The 25,445-nt window shown below is 46.0% G+C and overlaps 1 protein-coding gene across 6 annotated transcripts in view; it reads left to right on the top strand.

The window, feature by feature from the left end:
• FMNL1 (formin like 1) overlaps positions 1-25,445 on the top strand; it is a 65,378-nt gene that overhangs the window by 22,464 nt on the left and 17,469 nt on the right. For 2 of the 6 annotated variants that reach the window (XM_056816992.1, XM_056816993.1), the window contains exons 2-10: positions 3,232-3,315; positions 8,165-8,278; positions 8,774-8,847; positions 9,911-9,994; positions 12,125-12,271; positions 12,984-13,001; positions 14,345-14,453; positions 20,452-20,528; positions 20,780-20,873. In XM_056816992.1, coding sequence (XP_056672970.1) covers positions 3,232-3,315; positions 8,165-8,278; positions 8,774-8,847; positions 9,911-9,994; positions 12,125-12,271; positions 12,984-13,001; positions 14,345-14,453; positions 20,452-20,528; positions 20,780-20,873 — 801 coding nt within the window. The remainder of the gene's footprint in view (positions 1-3,231; positions 3,316-8,164; positions 8,279-8,773; positions 8,848-9,910; positions 9,995-12,124; positions 12,272-12,983; positions 13,002-14,344; positions 14,454-20,451; positions 20,529-20,779; positions 20,874-25,445) is intronic. The other 4 variants (XM_056816994.1, XM_056816997.1, XM_056816995.1 and 1 more) reach the window with 3 other exon arrangements.

Raw genomic sequence — 25,445 nt, forward strand, 5'->3', positions numbered from 1 at the left:
TGGTAAGATAGGTCTAGGTAGAAATATACTTGAAGAATCACTTTTTGTAATCCCCAAACCAAGCAGGTTGTTGTCCCTTACGAGGATGGATCCCTTGCTCAGAACTCACCCAAACAAGAGACCAATATTGGTCCTCAACCAAACCCTTTGAGGGGCAGACCAGTAGTCGTGCCCTTTGATGACTTAGGCCATTCCTTTTGTTGGTTTCATGATAAGGGGAGCAGAGGGGACATAGAAGTGGTTTCCTGTTTCCTAACTGGGGAAGAGGGAAGATGTTCCCTTGCCATCTTCCTCAACCTGGTACTCCTCTGTCTGTGGGGAACTGGGGCATTGGCCACCAGGCCTGGAACTATTACCACATTTCCTGTGTGAGGGTGGGCCCCAGAGAGCGGTTAGGAAATGGCGGCTCTGAGCGTCTCGTTTTCTATTGCCACAGGGAAAGTCCATTTGGCAGTGATTTGGAGGTGAGGCTTGACGTCCTCCAACACTTAGAAATTCCCTAAGCTCATATTCAGTTCCGCATACACCTCAACCTGGCCTTCCTGGAAGGCAGCCATCTTAGTAAGAGGGAAGTTCTATGGAGAGTGTGGCCTAAACTCTCCCTTCAATAATGAGCTAAGGTTTGGGAGTCACAGAGGCAAAAAAAGGGGCCTCTTCACTTTTCTCTAAGGAAAGGGTATATGGATAGTTTGTAGCATGACCTTGAATTTAGATGTGACCCCCCCAAATATATATAAAAGAGCATATATATAAATATATACATAAAAGAATAAATGTATAAAATATACATGAGTATGTATTAAAATATATACATAAAAGAGAATATGTAAAAATATTACATAAAAGAGTACATATAGAAATATATACATAAGAGTATGTATAAATATTACATTAAAAGTATATGAGTACACATATAAAGACACAATAAAATAATATATAAACATATACATTTAAAGAGTATATATATATTATTGTATAAGAGTACATATATAAACATATACAAAGTGGATATATATACACATAAAAAGATATATAAAATATATGCATAAAAGAGTATATATAAAATATTACATAAAAAGTACACATGTAAATATACACATAAAGGACTATAAATACATATAAGAATATATAAAAATATGACATAAAGGAGCACATATATTATATAAGAATACATATAGAAATATATATATAAAAGAGTACATGTCAATATATATGCAAAGGAATATATAAGATTATATATAATATATGTAAGAGTATATAGAAAGAAATATACATAAAGGAGTATATAAAATATGACATAAGAGTAAATAAACACATATATGCATAAAAGAGTACACATGTCAATATATACACAAAGGAGTATATAAAATATAGATACATAAAAGAATATATGAGTATATATAAATAAATATACATGAGTTTATACATAAATATTACATAAAAGAGTCTATATATACATATATTTACATTTATTTTTGTTTGTCGTTTTAGCATTTATTTATAAATTTGAGCATCACCTTCAGTTATTTAAAAACATTCTTCTGAGGAGAGGTCCTTAGCCGTCCCCCAGACTATCAAAGGCATCTTTGACATATAAAAAAGATTAAGAACCCCCATTGAGGGCTTTTCCCTCGGTTGGAAGGAAGCCATGTGTGGAGGCTGTATGTGAGAATATGATAAAATTTGTACTCATGAAAACTTTAGCATATTTGAGTGTCTGGAAACACTCGTGGGGCCCCAGAGTTGGGGTGCGTGGTGGGGTGTGAGAGCCTCAGGGTGGGGAGTTGTGTTTAGGCGGGTGTGTATGAGTATCTGGTGGATGGAGGTGTATGCATGAGGACATGAGATTGTGTGGGGGTGTCTTGGAGAGAATGAGGATGTGGGGATGTGTGTGATAGTGTTTGTAGAATAATAGCAATAATGGAGGACAGAGGCAGCTGAGTAGCTCAGTGGACTGAGAGCCAGGCCTAGAGATGGGAGGTCCTAGGTTCAAATCTGGTCTCAGACACTTCCCAGCTGTGTGACCCTGGGCAAGTCACTTAACCCCCATTGCCTAGCCCTTACCATTCTTCTGCCTTGGAGCCAATATACAGTATTGATTCTAAGATCATGTCACCCCCATTGCCTAGCCTTTACCGCTCTTCTGCTTTGGAACCAATACGCAGTATGTATTCTAAGGGTTAAAAAAAAAAGCCTTTGATGGGGCAGCTGGGTAATATAGTGGATAGAGCACCAAGCCTGGAGCCCGAAGGCTCAAATGTGGCCTCAGACAGACACTTCCTCGAGGTGTGGCCCTGGACTAGTCACTGAGCCCACGGGCCTGGCTCTTGCCCTTCTGTCTGAGGTTGTCACTAGGACTGAGAGTAAAGATTAAAAAACAAACAAACCCAGACTCTCCCCTCCCGCAGTGGTTCTTAGGCTTGGGCTAACCCAGCTAGTTCAGCAGCCCAGGCCCAAAGAGGCCCCTGTGACTAGGAAAGGGGTATGGGGTGCCCACGGATTTATTCCACTGAGGGGTGATCAGGGAAGGTGGATAAGAGAGAAACAGGTTGATCTTTTATTCTGGGATGCAGATGTCCAATGGGCAGTGGCACCAGGGCAGTTCCCAGGTAGGGGTAGGGGGAGAAGCCGGGAGGCCCCGGTGGCTTGTCTTATTTCCGGTGGGGTGCCTTCCTTCCTCTCCAAAGTCCCCTTCCCACACGAAAAACCATGACTCACCGTCCCCAGCTCCCCAGACTTGCCTTCCTTCCATTTTCCAAGCAAAATGGCCACTCTCTGTCCATCGGGACACCCTGAAAGGCCCCTGTGGGAGCGCTGGGATTGAGGGAGGGAGGCGAGGAGCCAGGCCCTTCTCCACAGAGTCATTTCCCCGGTTTTCAGGACAGCGGCGGGCCTATAGAGGGGATCCTACATTGGAGGAGTGTGTCTAGGAGCCCTGAGGGCATGGCTAAAGAGGGAAGCAGAGGGCCTCCTGGGTCTCCCTAGCCTCACACCAGGTCAGGCAGGAAAGTAGGCCATCTCCGTGTCAGCCATGGAGAAAATGGGGCCTCGGCATCCAGCCCTCCCAACTTCCCACCTAGGCTCTCTTGCTGTGGGGTTCTCTACCCCAGGCCCAGGGCCTCTGGACTCCCCCCCCCCCCCCCCCCCCCCCCGTCTCCTTTCTAGTCCCCACCGTCCATCCCATTCCCCAGACACTAACCCCTCTGTTCACTTGTCTCTGTCCTTGGCCAGAACTGCATGAACCTGCCGCCGGACAAGATCCAGCTCCTGAGTCAGTATGACAGTGAGAAAAAGTGGGAGCTGATCTGTGACCAGGTAAGAGCAGAAGAGGGACGTGGGGGCAAGCGGGAGCGAGTGGGGGGCAGCTGGAACAGGAATCCAGCCATCCTTCAGCGGGCAGGATCTGGGGTCCCGGGGGGAGGGGCAGGATAGTGGGTGGAGGGAAGGAAGGAGCTAGGGCCTATATTGAGATGGGGGAATGGTCGAAGGAATTCCCCCTCCTCCTGCCCCAACTTCCCCCATGAGGGATCAAGCACCAATTGAGTCACTGGCTGGTTCAATAAAGAACACTTAGTCTGAAGGACTTGGGGCTGCCCTGAGAGCAAAGTCAGAACCATGACTGTAATATTCCAGTGGGTCTGTGTTCTCATTGGAGTCACCCACATTGATGCAGATTCACCATGGACCCTCCGGGACCCGTCCTTCACCAGCCAGGGAGTTACCCTTCTGGAGGCGAGCCTCCTCCCAGCCAGGGTCGGGGGAAGAGGAAGGGAGAGGTGACATGAAGACTTACAAGGTTATAAAAAGAGCTTTGGACTGAAAGTCAGGGGTCCTGGGTTCAGATCTTGGCCCTGGGGCTTCCTGAGCCTCAGTTTCCTCATTTACAAAATGTGGATAAGAATGCTTCCAAATGAACTTCACAAAAAACAAATAGAGTGGGCATTTTTCCATGTACACAGTAGAGCAAAAAACATTCTCGTACATGAAAATTCAAATATCTATCATGTATAGCTTGCTTTCCTTTTAAAATATATAATAAAGTCAACTTATAATTTTTATTTTTATTTTTTAAACCCTTACCCTCAGTCTTAGAATCAGTACAGTGTATTGGTTCCAAGGCAAAAGGGCAGTAAAGGGCTAGGCAATGAGGGTCAAGTGACTTGCCCAGGGTCACTCAGCTAGGGTGTGTCTGAGATCAAATTTGAATCCAGGACCTCCCATCTCTGGGCCTGGCTCTCAATCCACTGAGCCACCCAGCTACCCCCAGTAAATTTTTTTTAAAAATCAACATCAACAAATATTATCCCTCTCTGAGTTGGTTTTATGTTTTAGCACCGAAGAAGAAGAAGCATATCTTTATCTTTTGTCCCCTGGATGATGGTGCAGGAAGAAAATGCTCCCATTTTACAGATAGACTCCGGCCAGCAGAAATCAAATGATTTGTTCCACAGGGTTCTTTCCCCCACATCTGAGATTTCCCAGATGCCCTTCCTCTTCCCCTGCCTTAGCTCATCCGCTCTGCTCTTAGGCGCTGCCCAGGAGGGATGGAGAGACATAAAGGAGCCTTCTCTCCCTGTCTAGGCTGGGGAGGAGGAGGGGAGGAGGAAGGAAAGCTCCCCCGAGAGCCAGGGTTGGGTCCTGGCCCTCCTGCTAATGGCATGGTGCTGCCTCTTGGCTGAGAATCATCGTGGGTGGTGTAGTGGCGGTGGGTGGGCAGGAGACTAAACTGGGACCTGGGACTAGGGAGAAGGAGCCATCAGTGTTAAATTGGGGGGCACCACCAAGGCGGGAGAGGGCGGGAGAGGGGAGAAGGGAGGGGGGTGGAGAATATCATAGGAATCCCGAGGAGGAGGTTTTGTCTTCCACTCTGGACTCTTTGGGCACCGGCCAGTCTTGTTCGAAGGAAGCAAGCATCGACACCTAAGAACATGTTCTGATGGGTCCGCAGAGATAAGTAAGCCTGTGTGCCCCTCCTGACGGTGCCCTCGGGAACACGCCCTGACACGAGAGCGGGGCTGGGGTGTCGGGGAGTGTTTGGGGGGGGTGCTGCTTTCTGCCCCCAACACCTCTGCAGCTGCTGCTCCCGGGCTGGCAGACGGGCTCGAGGGGAGGGCCAGCCTCGAGGAGGAAGATGGCGCTGCCCCGGCCATTGGGAAAGGCCATGGCCAGGGACGTTTTCTCCAGAATTCCTGTCCCCGGAGGGTTCTGAGCCCGGAGAGAGGCACGGCATCTGGGCCCACCGCCCAAAGTGGTCATGTGGGCAGAGCTCGAGGAGGAAGGGGGGAGCCATCTAGTGGTGCTTCACCGCAACACGTTGTGGGGACCCAGGAGGCGGCCAGAGGCAGAAGGGTCAGGGGCGAGACCGTGGGGCTGCCGGCTTTGGAACACGGATTGGTATTCGTCCCCTGCAATTAAACAGCGCCCAGTATATCCATGCACACATCTTACATATATAGGGAATCTATATTTTTATATATCTCATTATATATATACACCTATGTATCTGATTATAAATAAGAATCATGAGGATGAGGCGCCCCGCCTGAGCATTTCTCCCATAGTTTACTAAATGAAGTAGGGAGTAGAAATATTATTATTTCCTTATGAGGATACTGAGGTTCAACATCACTATTACACCACACTGGCTGGCGAGGGCAGGGGAGAGAGAAGAGCAAGGGCATCTGGGAAATCTCAAACATGGGGAAAAGAGTTAATGAGCCATGTGCAACAAATCACTCAACTGACTGGGGCCCGTCTATAAATTTTTTTTTTTGTTATAGCACAACTTATATTTCAAATGAAAAAAATTTGTATCATTTACAGTATCTTAAGATAAATTGGTTTTGAATGGGAACTTCCTCTCCAGTACTTTGAGGTCTACAAGATACATCTAGAAAATTTATTGCTGTGGAAAATGAAGATGGCTTAAAATGGAATAGTGAAACAAGGCATAAAGATATGTTTCTTCTTTGGTGTTAAATATCTTTTCAGGGTCCTTCCCTCCTGGAATGGACTGGCTAAATCCTAAGGAAGAGGGGACCAAATTGGCAAGAGAGCCCTTTTTTTTTTATTCCTTACCTTCTGTATTAGAATAAATGCTGTGTATTGGTTCCAAGACAAAAGAGCGGTAAGGTCTAGGCAAAGGGGATTAAGTGACTTGCCCAGGGTCACACAGCTGGGAAGTGGCTGAGTTCAGATTTGAACCCAGGACCTCCTGTCTCTAGGCTTGGCTCTCTATTCACTGAGCCCCCTCCCCCCCCCCCCTCCAGCTGCCCCCTGAAAGAGAGTCTTCTAGTAGTGTTGAGGGCCAGGGCTGGGATGAAGGAGGGGAGAGGGAACCGAATATTGGAGATTTTTGTCAGGGATGGTTACTCGCCATACAGTTCACATCTTGGTGGACTTTACCAGACATATACAAGTTCCCTGCCATAGAGCTGGCATCCTTCCTTTCCATTTAGGAGAAGAGGGACTGAGAGGTCAAATATGGCTGGTCCCCTCCTCCCCTTGGTCCCTCAGAGGCTCCCACTTTTAAGTCTCAACACATCTGGATGCCCTAATTCCTCTTTTCCCTTCCCTGTTTCATTTCCTTCATATGTGGTAGGTTGGGAGACGGTGACGGCACTGAATTAGATGATAGATCTAAGGTTCCTTACTGCCCTGAAATAGATTATGACTAACTAACTAGCCTCAGATTTAAAGCCAGAAGATCTGGCTTCAAATCCTGTCTATGTGCTCATATTGTGGTGGTTCATTTGTTCCAATTGTCTCTTTGCCACCCTTTTTTGGGTTTTCTTGGCAATACTAGAGTGGTTTACTATTTCCTTCTCTAGCTCATTTCCCCAGAAAAGGAAACTGAGGAAAAGAAGGTTAAGTGGCTTGCTAGTAAATATCTGAACCCTGTGCCACCTAGCTGCCTTTGTTTTTTTTTAAATTAATTTTTAAAATTTTATTTGGTCAATTTCAAACATTATTCCTTGGTTACAAAAATAATTTTCTATTCCTCCCTCCCCTCTTCCCACCCTTCCCATAACTAAGGCACAATTCCACTGGGTATTACATGTGTCTTTGATCAGAACCTATTTCCATGTTGTTGATGTTTGCACTAGGATGTTTATTTAGAGTCTATATCCCCAACCATATCCCCCTCCACCCATGTAGCCAAGCAGTTGTTTTTCTTCTGTGTTTTTACTCCTGCAGTCTGAATGTGGATAGTTTTCTTTCTCAGATCCCTCCAAATTCTTCAGGATCACTGCATTGCCACTAATGGAGAAGTCCATTACCTTCGATTATACCACAGTGTATCAGTCTCTGTGTACAATGTTCTCCTGGTTCTGCTCCTCTCGCTCTGCATCACTTCCTGGAGGTTGTTCCAGTTCACATGGAATTCCTCCACTTTATTATTCCTTTGAGCACAATAGTATTCCATCACCAACATATACCACAATTTGTTCAGCCATTCCCCAATTGATGGGCATCCCCTCGTTTTCCAATTTTTGGCCACCACAAAGAGCGCAGCTATGAATATTCTTGTACATGTCTTTTTCCTTATTATCTCTTTGGGGTACAAACCCAGCAGTGCTATGGCTGGGTCAAAGGGTAGATATTCTTTTAGCACCCTTTGAGCATAGTTCCAAATTGCCCTCCAGAATGGTTGGATCAGTTCACAACTCTACCAGCAAGGCATTAGTGTCCCTACTTTGCCACATCCCCTCCAGCATTCACTACTTTCCTTTGCTGTCATGTTAGCCAATTTGCCTTGCTGCCTTTGTGTTCATAGGATTGCTTTCTTTTTTAAACCCTCACCTTCTGTCTTATAATCAATACTATGTATTGGTTCCAAGGGAGAAGAGAGGTAAGGACTAGGCAATGGGGGTTAAATGATTTGCCCAGGGAGTGTCTGAGGCCATATTTGAACCCCAAACACCCCTCCTCATATCTGGGCCTGGCTCTCAATCCACTGAGCCACCTAGCCCCACCCTGGTTCATTTTATCTCAAATCCTCCCATGCTGTCCCCCTTATTCTTCTTCCTCTCCACCACCTTTGGTCAGATCTCCCCATCTGCGCCAGGGGTCTTTGCCATGAGTGTTGGGGGAGGGCAGATGTGGAGCTAGGCTATGGAAGCTCTCTGGGACTGGGCTCCATTTCTCTTTCCTCACCAACCAGGAGCGGTTTCAAGTCAAGAACCCCCCAGCGGCCTACATCCAAAAACTTAGGAGCTACCTGGAGACAGGTGGAGTCAGCAGAAAGGTGACAGCTGATTGGATGACAAACCTGGGGGTATCTTCCTCCTCTATACTTCTCTTCCCTTGGGCTCCTGACCCCTTAGGCACCAGGAAAAGAGTATGGATGTCGGGATGTGTGGGTGAATGTCAGAGACAGACAGTGAGAGTGAGAGTGAGAAAGAGACAGAGAGAGAGAGGAGAAAGAAAGAAAAGAAGAGAGAAAGAAAGGAAGGAAGAAAAGAAGCGAGAAAGAAAGGAAGGAAGAAAGAAAGTGAGTGCCCTGGATGGATGGCATGAGTCGGGAATAGCTGGGGTTGGGATCACAGGATGTTCAAAAAGGTGGGCAGGAGAGAGAGGCAGGAGCATGAAATGGGGTGCTCATTGGGGATGGTGGGGTGTGTATGTGTATATGTTTGCAGATGTGTATGTATATGTGTGTGCTTGCTTTCCTGGTTGCCATTTGGAGAGACCCAAATGGGCCCTGAGGAGAGGGAGGGCAGACAGACTTGGGGTTTCTACTTACTAGGCTTTTTATGCCTTTGGCTCCTAGTTTAAGAGGCGAGTTCAGGAGTCCACACAGGTGCTTCGGGAGCTGGAGATTTCACTGAGGACCAACCACATTGGGTGAGTGAGGGCCCTTGGACTTCTCTCGTGTCAGAGCAGATCTGGATGGCCTCTAGGCCACCCATAGTTGGAGCTCTGGCTTCCATCTCAGGAGCTGAGGTGGTTTTTTGTGTTGAAGGGAAAGGGATAAATCTTGTGCATTTTTTTGAAACCATCATCAGCAAATCTAAATTATTTTATTTTTCTTCACTTCTCTGTTTCTTTTACAAGTAGCATTCCTTGAACTATGTTAAATAATAGAGAGCAAAGAGACTTTTTTTTACTCCTATATTTTTTTTTTTCAGTTTTTAAATTCTATACTTAGTAACCACCACTATTCTGGCAAAAAACCTCCCTTTTTTTCCCAACAAACAAATGCCAAAAAATTTATGTGCAAAAATCAGAAACTCCACATTGTTTACAATTTTTTGAATAATGTATAAATTATACATGTGTGCTAATATAAGCAATCTCTGCTTCTGCGTTCTTTTTGGATTTGTTTTACTTAGATCCTTTTTTCTCTGAATCATATACATTTAAAACAGGTTCTTGGGACCATCTCTGGCAGTCTGGTGAAGACTCTGGATTCCATCTCAGAATGTTTTTAACCACACAAAATAAAACACACAAAATTACAAGAGAAACCAATTATATCAAAATACACTTATCAAAATATTTTTTAAAAGAAGTTTACAGACACTCTGACTTAAAATCTGTCTTACACTCCATATCCTGGCAGGGGTTTGGGGGGTGTCTTCCCTCTTGGGCTCTTCCTTCTCCCTGTCTGTCTGGACACCTCCTTACTAAGCAGAGATGTTAGTAGGTTCTGAACTCTGAACTTCCTGGCATGGACCACAGCTAGTGCCTGGAAGCTGCTGGTGCCTGGGAGGCACCAGGAGACAGTGGACATTTCCCTGGAGGAGCTTGGAGGATGGATGGCCCTGAGCTGCTGAATTGTTCCCTTTCTTCTCTCTTCCTCCCTGTCAGGCTTGGGAAAAAAGAAGGTAGCTTTGAAGCACCCTTCTTCTCCTTTTGGCTTCTGGAGAAGTTACCTCTATGTCCTTCTATGTCTTTCTCCCAATAGGTGGGTACAAGAGTTTCTGAATGAAGAGAACCAGGGCCTGGATGTGCTGCTGGAGTACTTGGCCTTCGCCCAGTGTTCAGTCGCGTAAGACATGACGAGGTGGCCCCTCTTTCCCTTCTTCTTTCTTTCTTTTTTTTTTTAAACCTTCACCTTCCATCTTAGAATCAATACTGTGTTTTGGTTACAAGGCAGACCAGTAAGGGCTAGGCAGTGGGGGTTAAGTGACTTGCCCAGGGTCACCCAGCTAGGAAGTGTCTGAGGTCAGATTTGAACCCAGGACTTCCTATCTCTGGGCCTGGCTCTCAATTCACTGAGCCACCTAGCTTTCCCATCTTCATCCTATTTTTGCTGTTTCATCCCACTCAGGAAATTTTTGAAGGCAGATGAACAGTTCTTACATTATTACTCTCTGTCTCTTTTGACCTCAGTCCCTGGGCTAGTGGCTAGAGTTATTCCTGGCCCAGTAGGCTGACCCTGGTTCTTTTATCCTTCCCCCCAGATCCCACTCTCTTAACATAAATACATACTCAGCATAGTCCCATGGAACCAAAGACCCTGTTTTGTTTCTGTGAGAAATAGCAATGGTATTTACCCAAGGTAAAAACAACAACAACAACAAAATCCCCAAATTTTCAATCAAAAGACCTTAGTTCAAATCCCAAAGCTGTTCCTTCCTTCCTTCCTTCCTTCCTTCCTTCCTTCCTTCCTTCCTTCCTTCCTTCCTTCCTTCCTTCCTTCCTTCCTTCCTTCCTTCCTTCCTTCCTTCCTTCCTTCCTTCCTTCCTTCCTTCCTTCCTTCCTTCCTTCCTTCCTTCCTTCCTCCCTCCCTCCCTCCCTCCCTCCCTCCCTCCCTCCCTCCCTCCCTCCCTCCCTCCCTCCCTCCCTCCCTCCCTCCCTTCCTTCCTTCCTTCCTTCCTTCCTTCCTTCCTTCCTTCCTTCCTTCCTTCCTTCCTTCCTTCCTTCCTCCCTCCCTCCCTCCCTCCCTCCCTCCCTCCCTCCCTCCCTCCCTCCCTCCCTTCCTTCCTTCCTTCCTTCCTCCCTTCCTTCCTTCCTTCCTCCCTTCCTTCCTTCCTTCCTCCCTTCCTCCCTCCCTCCCTCCCTCCCTCCCTCCCTCCCTCCCTCCCTCCCTTCCTTCCTTCCTTCCTTCCTTCCTTCCTTCCTTCCTTCCTTCCTTCCTTCCTTCCTTCCTTCCTTCCTTCCTTCCTTCCTTCCTTCCTTCCTTCCTTCTTCCTCCCTCCCTCCCTCCCTCCCTCCCTCATTTATTAAGTTTCTATTATGTGCCAGGTACTATGCAATGTATAAGAGATACATAGACACAACAAAATAGTTCCTGCCCTCAAGGAGCTTACATTCTATTGGAGTCTGGGGACAAAGGTAACATTTACTCAGAAGATAAGTAAAATATAAAATATATGTGTATAAATATATATATTTGTGTGTATGTGGGGGTGGGGGTGTGACATTTACTAAGACTATATTATAAGACACGGCCCCTCCTCTCTCGTTGGATCTCAGTTTCTTTATCTATGAAAATGGATGAGTTGGGCTGATGATGTCTAAGGTTCTTTCCATTTGTAGTGCCCATGATCTTATCTTTCTTTGTAGTCTCCATAGTGCTCCAGAGGCAGCTAGGTGGTACAGTAGATAGAGTGCTGGGCTTGAAGTCAGGAAAACCTGATTTCAAATCCAAACTCAAACACTTAATTGTGTGACCCCCTGGGCAAGTCATTTAACCTCTGTTTGCCTCAGTTATCACAACTGTAAAAAGGGAATAAAATAGCACCTTCTTCCAGTTTCCTTAATTGTAAAAGAAGAAAATAATAGCACCTACCTTGCAGGGTTATTGTGAGAATCAGATGAGATAACATATATAAAGCACAATGCCTGGCACCAAGGAGATGCTATATAAATATTTCTTTTCCTTTCTCTTTCCCATATCTAGCCAAGTGCCTTGTACCTAGTGGGTACCCCTGTCCTCTCTCTCTCTCGATAATATATATTTATTTATTGAAACCATCTTCCCAGTCTCTATTCTCGACTGATCTGTGCCCCTAATTGTTCTATGCATCTTGCTTTTCCTTCCTTTATTAACCTTTAGAAGACTTTCTCTGCTCCCTGCTGCTTCTCTGGGGGCTCCGGCCTCTCCAGGCTGTCACCGCTGTTCCTGCCATCCTGGGCCTGTAGCCCACCCATACATACATCTGCCCCCCTGCAGGTATGACATGGAGAGCACAGACAATGGGACCCCCAGCCCAGAGAAGAGCAAGCCTCTGGACCAGTCAGTTGAAGATCTTGGCAAGGGTTCTCCGCCTTCTTCTTCCTCCTCCCTTTCCCAGGGCAAAGGCCGTCACCTGACTGTCAGGTAACAAGGGCTCTGTTCTTCTCCCTCATGCTGTCCTGGGGATGCTTGGAGGGCCCCAGAGATGGGAGGTGGCCTGAGCTCAGCTTTCTAGGGGCTTGTCTCTGAGACGAAGGCTGAGAGCCCTCGGAAGCTGGGTGGTATCCTTCTAGGCTGGCAACTCTTAGGAGGGGGGCAGAAACTCCCAGCTGCTCTCTGGGTCGATTGGGAAAGAGGTAAACTTTGGGTCACTGCCAGAAAGGATGTAGGGGACTTCGGGAGAAACACCGCAGGAAAGGATAGGGAACAAACAGCTATAGTCACTGGGCACTGGTGGTGGTAGGAGGAAAGCAGAAGAGGGTTGGCAGTGGTGATGCCATGTGGTTAGTTCCCGCCTGGTGGTGGAGAGCTATTCCATGCCATAAATATTAAACTGAAAGGGGCTCTAGAAGCAGAGCCTAATCCCTCCATTTTACAGATGGGGGAACTGAGGCACAGAGATTTGTGATTTACCCACATAGCTAGTAAGTGTCTGAAGTGGGATTTCCTAATGAGTAAATGTATGAGGTGGGATTTGAACTTGGGATTTCCTGACAAGTATCTAAGGTGGGATTTGAACTTGGGATTTCCTGACTCTAAGCCTAGCCATTGTACCACCTACCTGCCTGAGGGACATAGGGAAATGACTGTTGAAACTCTTCTTACTCCCTAACTCTTTCTCTTCTGCTGCCTCTAGATGTCCCCCTTCTCCCCGGTATGTAATGTTCTGGCAGGCCTGGGGTGCATGCTTGGGCCCCATTCAGTTCTAGGGTGAGGGGAGGGGAAGAGTTGCCATCTTCCTAATTTAGCATTGTTGGAAGGCTCTAATTTGGCTGTCCTCTACCCCAATTTCAGGAGTATGGCCATCAGGGCCATTGTTTCTGTTGACCAGAGTGAGGAGACTGTCCTTTCAGACAATTTGGGGATTGGATTCCTTATGGATCTCCAGTTCTCCTTTACCACCCTTGGGCTCAGGTGGTCAAATTCCCGTGAATGGTCAGCTTAATCTTTCTTTAGAAAGGAGCAAAATTCATTTCATAAAAACAAACAAACAAAACCTCATTTCATTTATGTCAATAATACCAAAGGTTCTCAGTAATTGACCATTGGTGCCCATCAAAGTCTTGCTTAAACACCAAGGCCCTTTTGTGCCATGTTCAGCCGGGTCCTGTGAAGGGCGAATTGGCCAGGCCTGTCTCTGCCTCCAGATGGCTTCTGGGGTGGGTTAGGCACACAGCTGAGAACATACTCAAATGCATGTTTCAGGGGCAGACAGGACATGACTTATTTCAAGTGTTTACATCCTAGAATCATTGACTGAGGTTGGTTTCACAGGAGTCTCAGAGTGGCTCCAGCTTTTGATGCTACTAACGTCTCCATATTGGCTCTGCCCCTCTATTGACTGAGATTGGGAAGTGACCTTAGAGATTATCTAGTTCAGCCTCCCTATTTTACAGATAAGGAAACTGAGGCCCACTAAGAGAAAGCCTATGTGCTTAAGGTCAGTCTGGTAGAAAAGTCCAGATTCAAACCCAGAGCACCTGGCACTAAATCCTGTAATCTTCCTGCTCTTTCCTCCTCATTTGTAAGCCAACTAAGAAAGAGAACTAGCCTTCAACTATCCCTTCCAGAAACATTTATTATGCACCTTCTTCATGCACCATGTTTTTAAAGCACACCCCCCCCCCCAGCTGGATGCTGGGAGATATAAAGACAAATGGTGACATAATCTCTGCCTGAAGGACAGTCTACTAGCTTAAATTGCCCCAGAATAACCCCCACTACCTCAAATTGAGCAAGATCTTCCCCCAGAAGACAGTTTGGCCTTTATCGGGGCAATTACCTGTATTATCCGTCCTTTTCCAGGGAACAGTGAAGCCCCTAGAGATCCTAATTAGGTCTGTCATTATAAGGCTGTGCTGGCTGGTAATTGGTAGGGGGAGGGAGGGTAACTCAGTCCTAGAGTTTCCTGAATTTAGTTCCTTCTGGGCAATAGCAGGACCAGGAGGAGGGGATCCCTGAAATATGCTGGATACTAACTGGTTTGCTCTGTCTTAGACTAAATCCAGCTCACAGCCGGAAGACCCTCAGGAACTCCCGTATTGTCAGCCAGAAGGACGACGTACATGTATGCATTATGTGTCTCCGTGCAATCATGAATTACCAGGTGAGTACCGTCTGACCGCTGAGTGGAGAGGGAATGGCAGGGTCTATAGGATAATCTCAGGATAGTAGGAGTGGTTGGGGATGGCTGAGCCCCAGCTCTTGGGGAAACCACTCTCTGCTTCACAGCCAGGAGCATCAAGAAGGGCAATTTTGAGTTTGGACTTCAGGGAGGGACAGTTGAAATGATAACCTGATGGTGAAATCTACTAGCTTCATCCCAGTAAAGGTGAGATCCATCCTGTGGGTTCCAGCTTGAGGGAGGATAGTTAGAATACAGGGTTCCTGCCAAAACTCTGGGAGAGTAGAGCCTACCTTGGAATGATGGTGACAGTTGTGAGATGATAATGCTGATGAGGTTTCCATGGTCACTTAGGGACCAAACTACTGGTGATGAGGCTTTTTCTCCTTAGTTCAGAGAGCAGATATATCCTGTTGCTGAAATCTTCCTGACTGAGGTTGGTAGGATTTGCCAGAACTTCTTTTCTGTTGGCCTATTTGGACTTTGAGACCTCACTTGCACCCTCACATCATGATAATATCAGGGGAGGATTATAGTGGAATAGAATGATAATATATTAAAGCATTTTGATATAAATAGCTATTTAATACAAATTTACAACTTAATATTTAAATATATGAGAATAAACATTATTACAGAATATAATAAGTATATATCTATGTATATCTATATCTGTCTATCTATCTAAAATTCCCCCAGGGACCCTCCACACTCTTTCTTCCTACAGTACCTCTCATTCTGCAAAAGTTCTCTAATTCCTCATCTTTGCAATGAAGATGACTCTGGATTATTGGAGGCTAAGCTTGCAGAGCCCAAGCTTTAACCACTCTTGCCAAGATGGAAATGTTTCCCAAATGGTCCAGGGGGGCAGACAAGGTCTGTTATCTGAGGGCTTAGGTGATAAGATGATAAGCTCAGAGGCTTATCATCCAAAGGTCTGGCACCAGGTTAGGAATTGTTTGGCCATGGCCACCCAGGACACAGAAAATGTAGAATGTTCTCAGTCTTGGAGCAACAACTTTGTCCGAGTTGAGGAAAAGGTCACCAAACTGTAATAATTAAAATTAAATTATGAGTCTGTAGTAGCTTTAACAGCTTTATTACAGCAAAGTAGAGATAATAAAGAGAGGGAGATGTTGGAAAGAGGTAGGGAGCAGTTTAGCTGAATACCCTTGTCAGCCTTCAGTTTCCAATCTCCAGTCAGAAGTCTGAGAGTGTATCTTCAGCAAGAGTCTCCAAAGTGTCTCCCTTCAACAAGAGACACCACTGCACATAGTGTCTCCAGAAAGAGTGTCACCAATACAAGAATGTGTTTCCAGTCAGAGTCACCAGAGCCAGAGAGTCCCTTCAGCCTGAATCACCAATGCAGGAAGGAATCTGAATCTCCACCAGAATCCGAATGGGAATCCCAATGTCTTGCTTTCTTTTGGGTTTCCCTTTATAAGCCCTTTTCTTCACCCATTAGCTCTCCCACTTTACATCTCAGGAACCAATCATAGTTCCTTAATTTGCCTGGCACTGCCACCTTGCTTGTGGAATTAATTTCCTGTCTTGTTGGTTTCAACTTCCTTTCTCTGAGGGTATATCTGTACTTGTACATCTCAATGGTAAACACTGATTGATTGCATGAAAGAAAACAAAAGGAGGGTAATTCCCTTTTCACAGAGGGAAAAGACATACTTACATACACACATACATATACATAATATGTACATATCATATATACAGTATAATATATACATCTATGTAGTATAATTTGCATTTTTAACTTTTTTCTCTTTAAAAATTAAAATTTTAATTATGTATTTATTTTTAACAATATATATTTTTTTATTTTGAATTCTAAATTCTTTCCCTCCCTCCCTCCCAACCCAGGGAGAAGGCAAGTAATATGATATCAATTATACATGTTTTATACTTCCATCTTAGCCATATTAAAAAAAAAAGAGAAATAAAAGAAGTGAAAGGGGACAGCTGGGTGGCTCAGTGGATTGAGAGTCAGGTCCAGGTCCAGAGATGGGAGGTCCTGGGTTCAAATCTGGTCTCAGACACTTTCTAGTTGTATGACCCTGGGCAAGTCACTTAACCCCCATTGCCTAGCCCTTACCACTCTTCTGGAAGGTAAGTGTTTAATTAAAAAAACAAAAGTGAAAAAATCATACTTTAGTTTACACCCAGAGCCCATTGGTTCTCTCTCTGAATGTGGATAGCATTTTTTTCATCATGAGTCCTTTGGAGTCTTGGGGCACTGTATTGGTCAGAGTAGTCAAGTCTTTCATAGTTGATGATCATTACAACAGTGCTGTCACTGTACCTAATGATCTCCTGGTTCTTCTCTCTTCTCCATATATCAGTTCATATAGGTCTTGTCATGTTTTTCTGAAACCATCTCTCTCATCATTTCCTGCAGCACAATGATAATGCTCTGTCACAATCATATGCCACAACTTTTTCAGCCAGGCCCCAATTGATGAATATCTCCTCAATTTCCAATCTTTACCACTACAGAAATGGTTGTTATAAATATTTTTAAATTAAAATAAAAATATTAAACCCCTTACCTTCCATCTTAAAATCAATACTTTGTATTGATTCCAAGGCAGAAGAATAGTAAGGGCTAGGCAAAGGGAGTTAAGTGACTTGCCCAGGTTCACACAGCTAGGAAATATAGCCACCTAGCTGCCCCTTGCCATGAATATTCTCGTACAAATTGGGCCTTTTCCTTTTTCTCTGATCTCTTTGGGAAGCATACCTAGTAGTAGTATTGCCAGGTCAAAGGATATGCATAGTTTTATAACCCTTTGGGCCTAGTTCCAAACTGACCTCCAGAAATGTTAGATCATTTCACTATTCCACCAAAAGTTCATTAAGTATACCTATTTGTCCCTCATCCCCTCCAGCATTTGTCATTTCTGATAGCCATGAAGTGGTACTTCAGAATTGTTTTCCTTAGCCTTTCTCAAATCAATAGCTATTTAGAGCATTTTTTTCTCAAATGATTATAACTAGCTTTGATTTCTTTTTCTGAAAATTGCCTATTTATATCCTGTGACCATTTATCAATTGGAGAATATCTTCCTTCCTTCCTTCCTTCCTTCCTTCCTTCCTTCCTTCCTTCCTTCCTTCCTTCCTTCCTTCCTTCCTTCCTTCCTTCCTTCCTTCCTTCCTTCCTTCCTTCCTTCCTTCCTTCCTTCCTTCCTTCCTTCCTTCCTTTCTTTCTTTCTTTCTTTCTTTCTTTCTTTCTTTCTTTCTTTCTTTCTTTCTTTCTTTCTTTCTTTCTTTCTTTCTTTCTTTCTTTCTTTCTTTCTTTCTTTCTTTCTTTCTTTCTTTCTTTCTTTCTTTCTTTCTTTCTTTCTTTCTTTCTTTCTTTCTTTCTTTCTTTCTTTCTTTCTCTCTCCTCTCTCTCTCTTTCTCCCTTTCTCCCTTTCTCCCTTTCTCTCTTCCTCCCTTCCTCCCTTCCTCCCTTCCTCCCTTCCTCCCTCCATTCCTCTCTCCCTCTCTCCCTCCCTCCCTCCCTTCCTCCATTCCTCCCTCCATTCCTCTCTCCCTCTCTCCCCTCCTTCCTTCCTTCCTTCCTTCCTTCCTTCCTTCCTTCCTTCCTTCCTTCCTTCCTTCCTTCCTTCCTTCCTTCCTTCCTTCCTTCCTTCCTTCCTTCCTTCCTTCCTTCCTTCCTTCCTTCCTCCCTCCCTCCCTCCCTTACCTTCTACCCAAGAATCAATACTGTATATTGGTTCCAAGGCAGAAGAGGCAAGATTTGAACCCAGGACCTCACATCTTACTTTTTATGAATTTGACTCAGTTCTATATGTAGTATATAATTGAGAAATGAGGTCTTTATCAGAGAAACTTGTAAAAAGTTTTTGTTATTATTTCATTGTCTATGATATCTCTTACTTTCTTATATCCAGACAATTAATAAAACAATAAATCAAGTCCCAGTTTGTAGCATTTGCCCATTTCTAAGGTAAAAATGCTCAAATGGAAAATTTAACAGTTGACTGTCTCAGGTAAAGCTGTTTGAGTTGGCTCCATCACATCCCTGAACCTAATTCTTGTGGAGAATATGTAACCAGGATCATTTAGCCTGGAATAGAAAAGGTTAAAGAAAGTCATAATTTAGGGCCTTTATAAAGATAAAGGGATATTTAGACAGAGTATAATAATTACAACAGGGCAAAAGGAAATGCACTTTGGGGAAAGCAAATATATCTATAAAGAAGCTAGGAAATGAAAGGCAACTAGGTGGTACAGTGGATAGAGAGCCTGGCCTATAGTCAGCCTAGTTTATGAGTTTAAATCCAGCTTCAGAAGCTTACTAACTGTGTGATCCTGGACAAGTCATTTATCCCTGCTGGCCTCAGTTTCCTCACCTGTCAAATGGGATGGAGAAGGAAATGGCAAACCATTCCCAGTACATTTATTAAGACAACTCTAAATGGGATCATGAAGAGTCAGACATGACTGAATAATAACAAAAAGAACAGCCTCAAAAAAGAGAACCCTGTGGAAGATGGAAGCTATAGCTGTTTTAAGTGTCTAAAGGATTCTCATGTGGAAGGAATAGCCTAGTGATGGGGAACCTTTTAGAGATGGAGTGCTGGGCCCTTCCCTCATCCCACCCACCCCCAGACCATGGGCCAGGTCCTCCCCTCCCACTGAGTGCTGGCTATGCCCCACCCTTCCTTTCACCCCACACAGGGGAGGGAGGAACCGTTCCCATTGGGCTGCTGGGTTGAGGGATGGGGGGAATGAGGAATGTCTTCAGCAAGTATAGAGAGGGGAGTGGCCTGAGTACTCTGCTCCCCTCCAGCTCTGCCTCATGTGAGCCACCCACCTCTTCCCCTCTGTGAGCTCCGATCGGCTGCTGGGCAGAGGGGCAGGGGATAGGAAAAAATGTCATCAGGCATGATGGAGAGGGGGAGGGGAGCAGCTCCACCCAAGTCCTTCTGCCTTTCTCATAACTAATTTTGGGGGAGGGAGGTGGCTGTTTGCCCATAGAGTGTGCTCTGTGTGCCATCTTTGGCACCCATGCCATTGGTTTACCATCACTGGGTCAGACTGAGTGAATTTGCTTAGGATTTAAGAGATCAGAACTAGATTCAGTAAATTGCTGAGAGGCAAACTTAAGTTTGGTAGGAGTTTGAGGGAATGATGCTTCAGGAGGGAGTGGGCTACCCCATGCTGGAGGCCTCCTGACAGCGACTGGATACAAATGACCTTTGAGACCTCTTCCTGTTCTGAGACTTGGATGATTCTGTACCCAAGAGAGTGATTATATGCTGAGGGGTCTACTGTGAATGCCTGAGGGAGACTGGGGGAAGGCAGATGGTTCTTTCTCTGGATGTAATTTGGCCATATTCCTGCCCAAAGGTAGGGGGACAGGTGGAGTTGACTCAGAGACTATTCTGACACCTGTACTAGCTGTGTGACCTTGGGCAGAATCTTTTCAGATTTCGAATCCTCAGTTTTCATCCATATAATGGGAATAATAAAATTTGCATTGATTATGTACCCTCCTAAGGGTTATGTAGGCCTGTCAAGACTCAAGGTGTCAAGACTCAAATAGGAACAGATCCCTACAAGGCCTCATTCCAACTTAGAAAACCAAAAATTACCATTTTGTTTTACTATACTTTGATTTATTTTATTAAATATTTCCCAATGATATTTAAAAAAATCTTTACTTTCTATCTTAGAATTGATACTGAATTTTCAAGTTTCAAGGCAGAAGAGTGATAAGAGTCAGGCAATTGGGGATAAGTGAATTGCCCAGGGTCACCCATCAAGGAAGTGTCTGAGGTTAGATTTGAACCCAGATCCTTCTGTCTCCAGGCCTGACTCTCTATCCACTGAGCCACCTAGTTGTTCCTCCCAACATTTTAATCATCTGGGTCACACTGGGAGTTTTTCCAGAACCATATGGTCTGGGCAGAAATTGTTATAAGAATGGACTGACTAATGAACGGTTCTCTCTCCCCAGTCTGGCTTCAGCCTCGTCATGAATCATCCAGCCTGCGTCAATGAGATTACCCTGAGCCTCAACAACAAGAGTCCGAGGTGAGGTCCCAGCTTTCCCAGAGCTGTGCGGATATTTCACTTCTGCTGCCTTTCCCCAGCTCTCGCCTCTCATGATCCTGACCTTTCCCTCCTTTCAGTGGCTCCTAGCCCAGGTTCCATCCCTCCTGCCTCTCTCTCTGATCCAGCCAGCCAGTCCTGTCTTCCCAGCATCCCTTTACAGCTCTTCCATCCCTTCTCAGCTTGGCCCATTTCTCTCTCTCCTTTCTCATCCTCCCCCAATCTCTTTTTAGAACCAAGGCTCTAGTGCTGGAGCTACTGGCTGCTGTGTGTCTGGTGCGGGGAGGACATGACATCATTTTGGCTGCCTTTGACAACTTTAAAGAGGTACGGCAGCCCCAGGCCCTTTTATCTGTCTTCTTCTTGTTGGATCAAGGGAGTCCCAGACTCACTATGGTAGATCATGGTCGTCCCATTTTTTTAATATGGGATCAAGGAAGTCTCAGCCTCACTATTGTGGATCATGGGAGTCCCAGCTTTTCTGTAGTGGATCATGGGAATCCCAGCTTTTCTGTAGTGGATCATGGGAGTCCCAGCTTTTCTGTAATGGATCATGGGAGTCCCAGCTTTTCTGTAGTGGATCATGGGAATCCCAGTTTTTCTGTAGTGGATCATGGGAGTCCCAGCTTTTCTGTAATGGATCATGGGAGTCCCAGCTTTTCTGTAGTGGATCATGGGAATCCCAGTTTTTCTGTAGTGGATCATGGGAGTCCTAGCTTTTCTGTAGTGGATCATGGGAGTCCCAGCTTTTCTGTAATGGATCATGGGAGTCCCAGCTTTTCTGTAGTGGATCATGGGAATCCCAGTTTTTCTGTAGTGGATCATGGGAGTCCCGGCTTTTCTGTAGTGGATCATGGGAGTCCCAGCTTTTCTGTAATGGATCATGGGAGTCCCAGCTTTTCTGTAATGGATCATGGGAGTCCCAGCTTTTCTGTAGTGGATCATGGGAGTCCCAGCTTTTCTGTAATGGATCATGGGAGTCCCAGCTTTTCTGTAATGGATCATGGGAGTCCCAGCATTTCTGTAGTGGATCATGGGAGTCCCGGCTTTTCTGTAGTGGATCATGGGAGTCCCAGCTTTTCTGTAGTGGATCATGGGAGTCCCAGCTTTTCTGTAATGGATCATGGGAGTCCCAGCATTTCTGTAGTGGATCATGGGAGTCCCGGCTTTTCTGTAGTGGATCATGGGAGTCCCGGCTTTTCTGTAGTGGATCATGGGAGTCCCAGCTTTTCTGTAATGGATCATGGGAGTCCCGGCATTTCTGTAGTGGATCATGGGAGTCCCGGCATTTCTGTAGTGGATCATGGGAGTCCCAGCTTTTCTGTAGTGGATCATGGGAGTCCCAGCTTTTCTGTAGTGGATCATGGAAGTCCCAGCTTTTCTGTAGTGGATCATGGGAGTCCCAGCTTTTCTGTAGTGGATCATGGGAATCCCAGTTTTTCTGTAGTGGATCATGGGAGTCCCAGCTTTTCTGTAGTGGATCATGGGAGTCCCAGCTTTTCTGTAGTGGATCATGGGAGTCCCAGCTTTTCTGTAGTGGATCATGGGAGTCCCAGCTTTTCTGTAGTGGATCATGGGAGTCCTAGCTTTTCTGTAGTGGATCATGGGAGTCCCAGTTTTTCTGTAGTAGATCATGGGAGTCCCAGCCTCACTCTATGTTAGATCATGGGAATCTCAATTTTTCTATAGTGGATCATGGAAGTCCCAGTTTTTCTGTAGTGGATCATGGGAGTCCCAGCCTCACTCTATGGTAGATCATGGGAATCCCAGTTTTTCTGCAGTGGATCATGGGAGTCCCAGCTTTTCTGTAGTGGATCATGGGAGTCCCAGCCTCACTCTATGGTAGATCATAGGAATCTCAATTTTTCTGTAGTGGGTCATGGGAGTTCTAGTCTCACTATGGTGGATCATGGGAGTTCTGGCCTTACTGTGAGGGGACCAGATGCCCATCCATAGGCCTCAGAGACTTGGGATTTCAAGATGGGAGGGTGACAGAGATTCCTACTGCCTTTGGCTGCCTGGGACTTTCCTCAGACAATGACTGGTTTGATCTAGGTAAGGCTCTTGGTTTGCTTTGTGGTGGTGTTGATGGCTTATGCGGTTTTGGGAGACATCATATTGGGGTCCTGAGAGGCATGAGATAGCAGGTGAGAGCCTGGTAACCTTTGGTTACCTTCCTAATTGTAAAGCTTTGGTCAAGTCACTGCAAAGACTCAGCTTCCCAATCTATAAAATGGGGATTTTTTAGATTTCCCAACCTAAAAAGATTACCTATCCAAGGGACCAGGGCATTTAAACATTGTTTCATTCATTCTGTTCCTATCCCCAGCACCTAGCATAGTATTTCCTGGCATTTGGTAGAAGCTTAATAAATACTTGTTGGGGCAGCTAGGTTGCTCAGTGGATAGAGAAGCAGGCCTGGAGAAGAGAGGTCCTGGGTTCAAATTTGACCTCAGACACTACCTGGCTGTATGATCCTGGACAAGTCACTTCACCCCAGTTGCCCTCCTCTTAACTGCTCTTCTGACTTAGAACTGATGTTTGTATTGATCCTAAGGCAGAAGGTAAGGGTTTAAAATAAGTATTTATTGACTGATTGATAGTAATAATACAATAGCATTTATATGGTGCTTCAAGGAAAGTTCTGTAATATGCGTTACATCTATTATCTAATTTGTTCTCACAACAACACTGTGAGGCAGGTGCTTTTATTGTTCCCATTTTACAGACGAGGACGCTGAGGCTGAGAGGTTAAGTAACCTGTCTAGGATCACACAGCTAGGACGAATCTGAGGCAGGATTTGAACTCTGGTTTTCCCGACTCCCTTGTCCCCATGGCACAGCCTTGATTGAGATGGAGCCAGTAGGCATGAGTGGGGTGTACGTTTCCCCTCCCTCTGAGCTGAGAGCTCCTCCTTGGTGTGATCACTCCATTGGTCCAGTCTCCCCTCTCTCCCCGCCAGGGTAATCCATCCTATGTTCTGGGAGGGATCCAAAGAGAGGGAGCACCCAGAGGGATGAGGGGGGAGGCAGTGCCCACTGGTGAGGGGCTCCACACTGATGAGGGAGATCCAGTCTCCTCTCTCAGGGAGCCCCCGCTCTAATGGGGAGCCAAGACACAACCAACCGAAGCCCAACTAGTCCCACACAGTAGCAGACGTGGAAAAGCTGAACAGCGTCACTTCTGGAGGCAAGTGTGTGGAGCCACCCAAGGAGGGTGATCAACGGAGCAGACGGCTGGGGGGGTTGGCGACTTAGTTGGTGAAGGCCTTCGTGGGGGAAGAGCATCTTGAATAGGTTGGGGGAAAAGGGGCGAAACGAGGCGAGGCCAGACGGCTGCCACACTTCCTTCAGAGGCCTTGGACACCGTCCTCTGCTCCAGCTCGTGGCCTCCTTCTCTCTCCCTTGTCCCTGGCCCTAATCTCTTACTCCTAAGCCTATGTGTGTTCCCCAGGGGTTCAGTTAGAACCAGAGGGGACCCTGGAGCTCGCTCATCAAACCTCTGATTTTCTTAAAGCAAATGAGGAGACTGGGTCCCCCCGGAGGTTACGTGAGTTGCCAGAAGTTACATAGTCAGCATTTTATCCCTTGATATTCCTTCTCCAGAGCCCTTTATCAAACAACCCAGCCACCTATTTAACTTGCTGCCTCCAGCTTGAGTTGTTCTCTGTTCTTTGGTCCCTTATAGTGGAGCTTTGACCTTCCCAGGACCTAAGGACTCTCCCTCCCTTCCTCCCTCCCTTCTCTTCTCTGTCTCTTTGTCTCTCTCTGTCTCTCCCTCTCCCTCTCCCCCCTCCTCTCCTTCCTCTCCTTCCCCTCCTTCCCCCCTCTCTTTCTCTCTCCCTCTCCCTCTCTCTCTTCCTCCCTTCCTCCTTCCCCCCTCTCTCTTTCTCTCTCCTTCTCTCTCTTCCTTCCTTCCTCCTTCCCCCCTCTCTCTTTCTCTCTCCCTCTCTCTCTTCCTCCCTTCCTCCTTCCCCCCTCTCTCTTTCTCTCTCCCTCTCTCTCTTCCTTCCTTCCTCCTTCCCCCTCTCTCTTTCTCTCTCCCTCTCCCTCTCTCTCTTCCTCCCTTCCTCCTTCCCCCTCTCTCTTTCTCTCTCCCTCTCTCTTCCTTCCTTCCTCCTTCCCCCCTCTCTTTCTCTCTCCCTCTCCCTCTCTCTCTTCCTTCCTTCCTCCTTCCCCCCTCTCTCTTTCTCTCTCCCTCTCCCTCTCTCCCTTCCTTCCTCCTTCCCCCCTCTCTCTTTCTCTCTCCCTCTCCCTCTCCCTCTCTCTCTTCCTTCCTTCCTCCTTCCCCCTTCTCTCTTTCTCTCTCCCTCTCCCTCTCTCTCTTCCTTCCTTCCTCCTTCCCCCTCTCTCTTTCTCTCTCCCTCTCCCTCTCTCTCTTCCTTCCTTCCTCCTTCCCCCCTCTCTCTTTTTCCCTCTCCCTCTCCCCCTCTCCTTTCCTTCCTCTCTCTCCCTCTCTCCCCTCCTCTTCTTCCTTTCTCTCTCTCTCCCTCTCTCTCTTCCTCCCTTCTTCCTTCCCTCTCTCTCTCTGTCTCTCCCCCTCTCCTCTCTTTCCTCAATCTCTCTTTTCTCTCTCCCCTTCTATCCTTCCCTCCCTCCTTCTCTTTCTCCCCCTTCTTCTCTTTCTCTGTTGTCAGTCTCTCTCCCCTCCCTCCCTCTCCTCAATCTTTCTCTCTCCTCCTCCATCTTTCTCCTCCTCTTTCCTTCTCTCTCCTCTCTTTCCCTTTCTCCTCTAGTCTTTCTCAATCTCTCTCCTTCTCCCTCTGTCTTTCTATCTCTGTCTCTCTTTCTCCCTGTCCACCCCCCTGTGTATTTGTCTCTATCCTTTTTCTTTCCTCTTCTCTGTCTCTCTCTTTTCTTCCTTCTTCTTTCCCTCTCTTCCTCCTCTCTCCCCCCCCT

Source organism: Monodelphis domestica, chromosome 2 (genome assembly GCF_027887165.1).
Source record: "Monodelphis domestica isolate mMonDom1 chromosome 2, mMonDom1.pri, whole genome shotgun sequence".
Lineage (NCBI taxonomy): Eukaryota > Metazoa > Chordata > Mammalia > Didelphimorphia > Didelphidae > Monodelphis > Monodelphis domestica.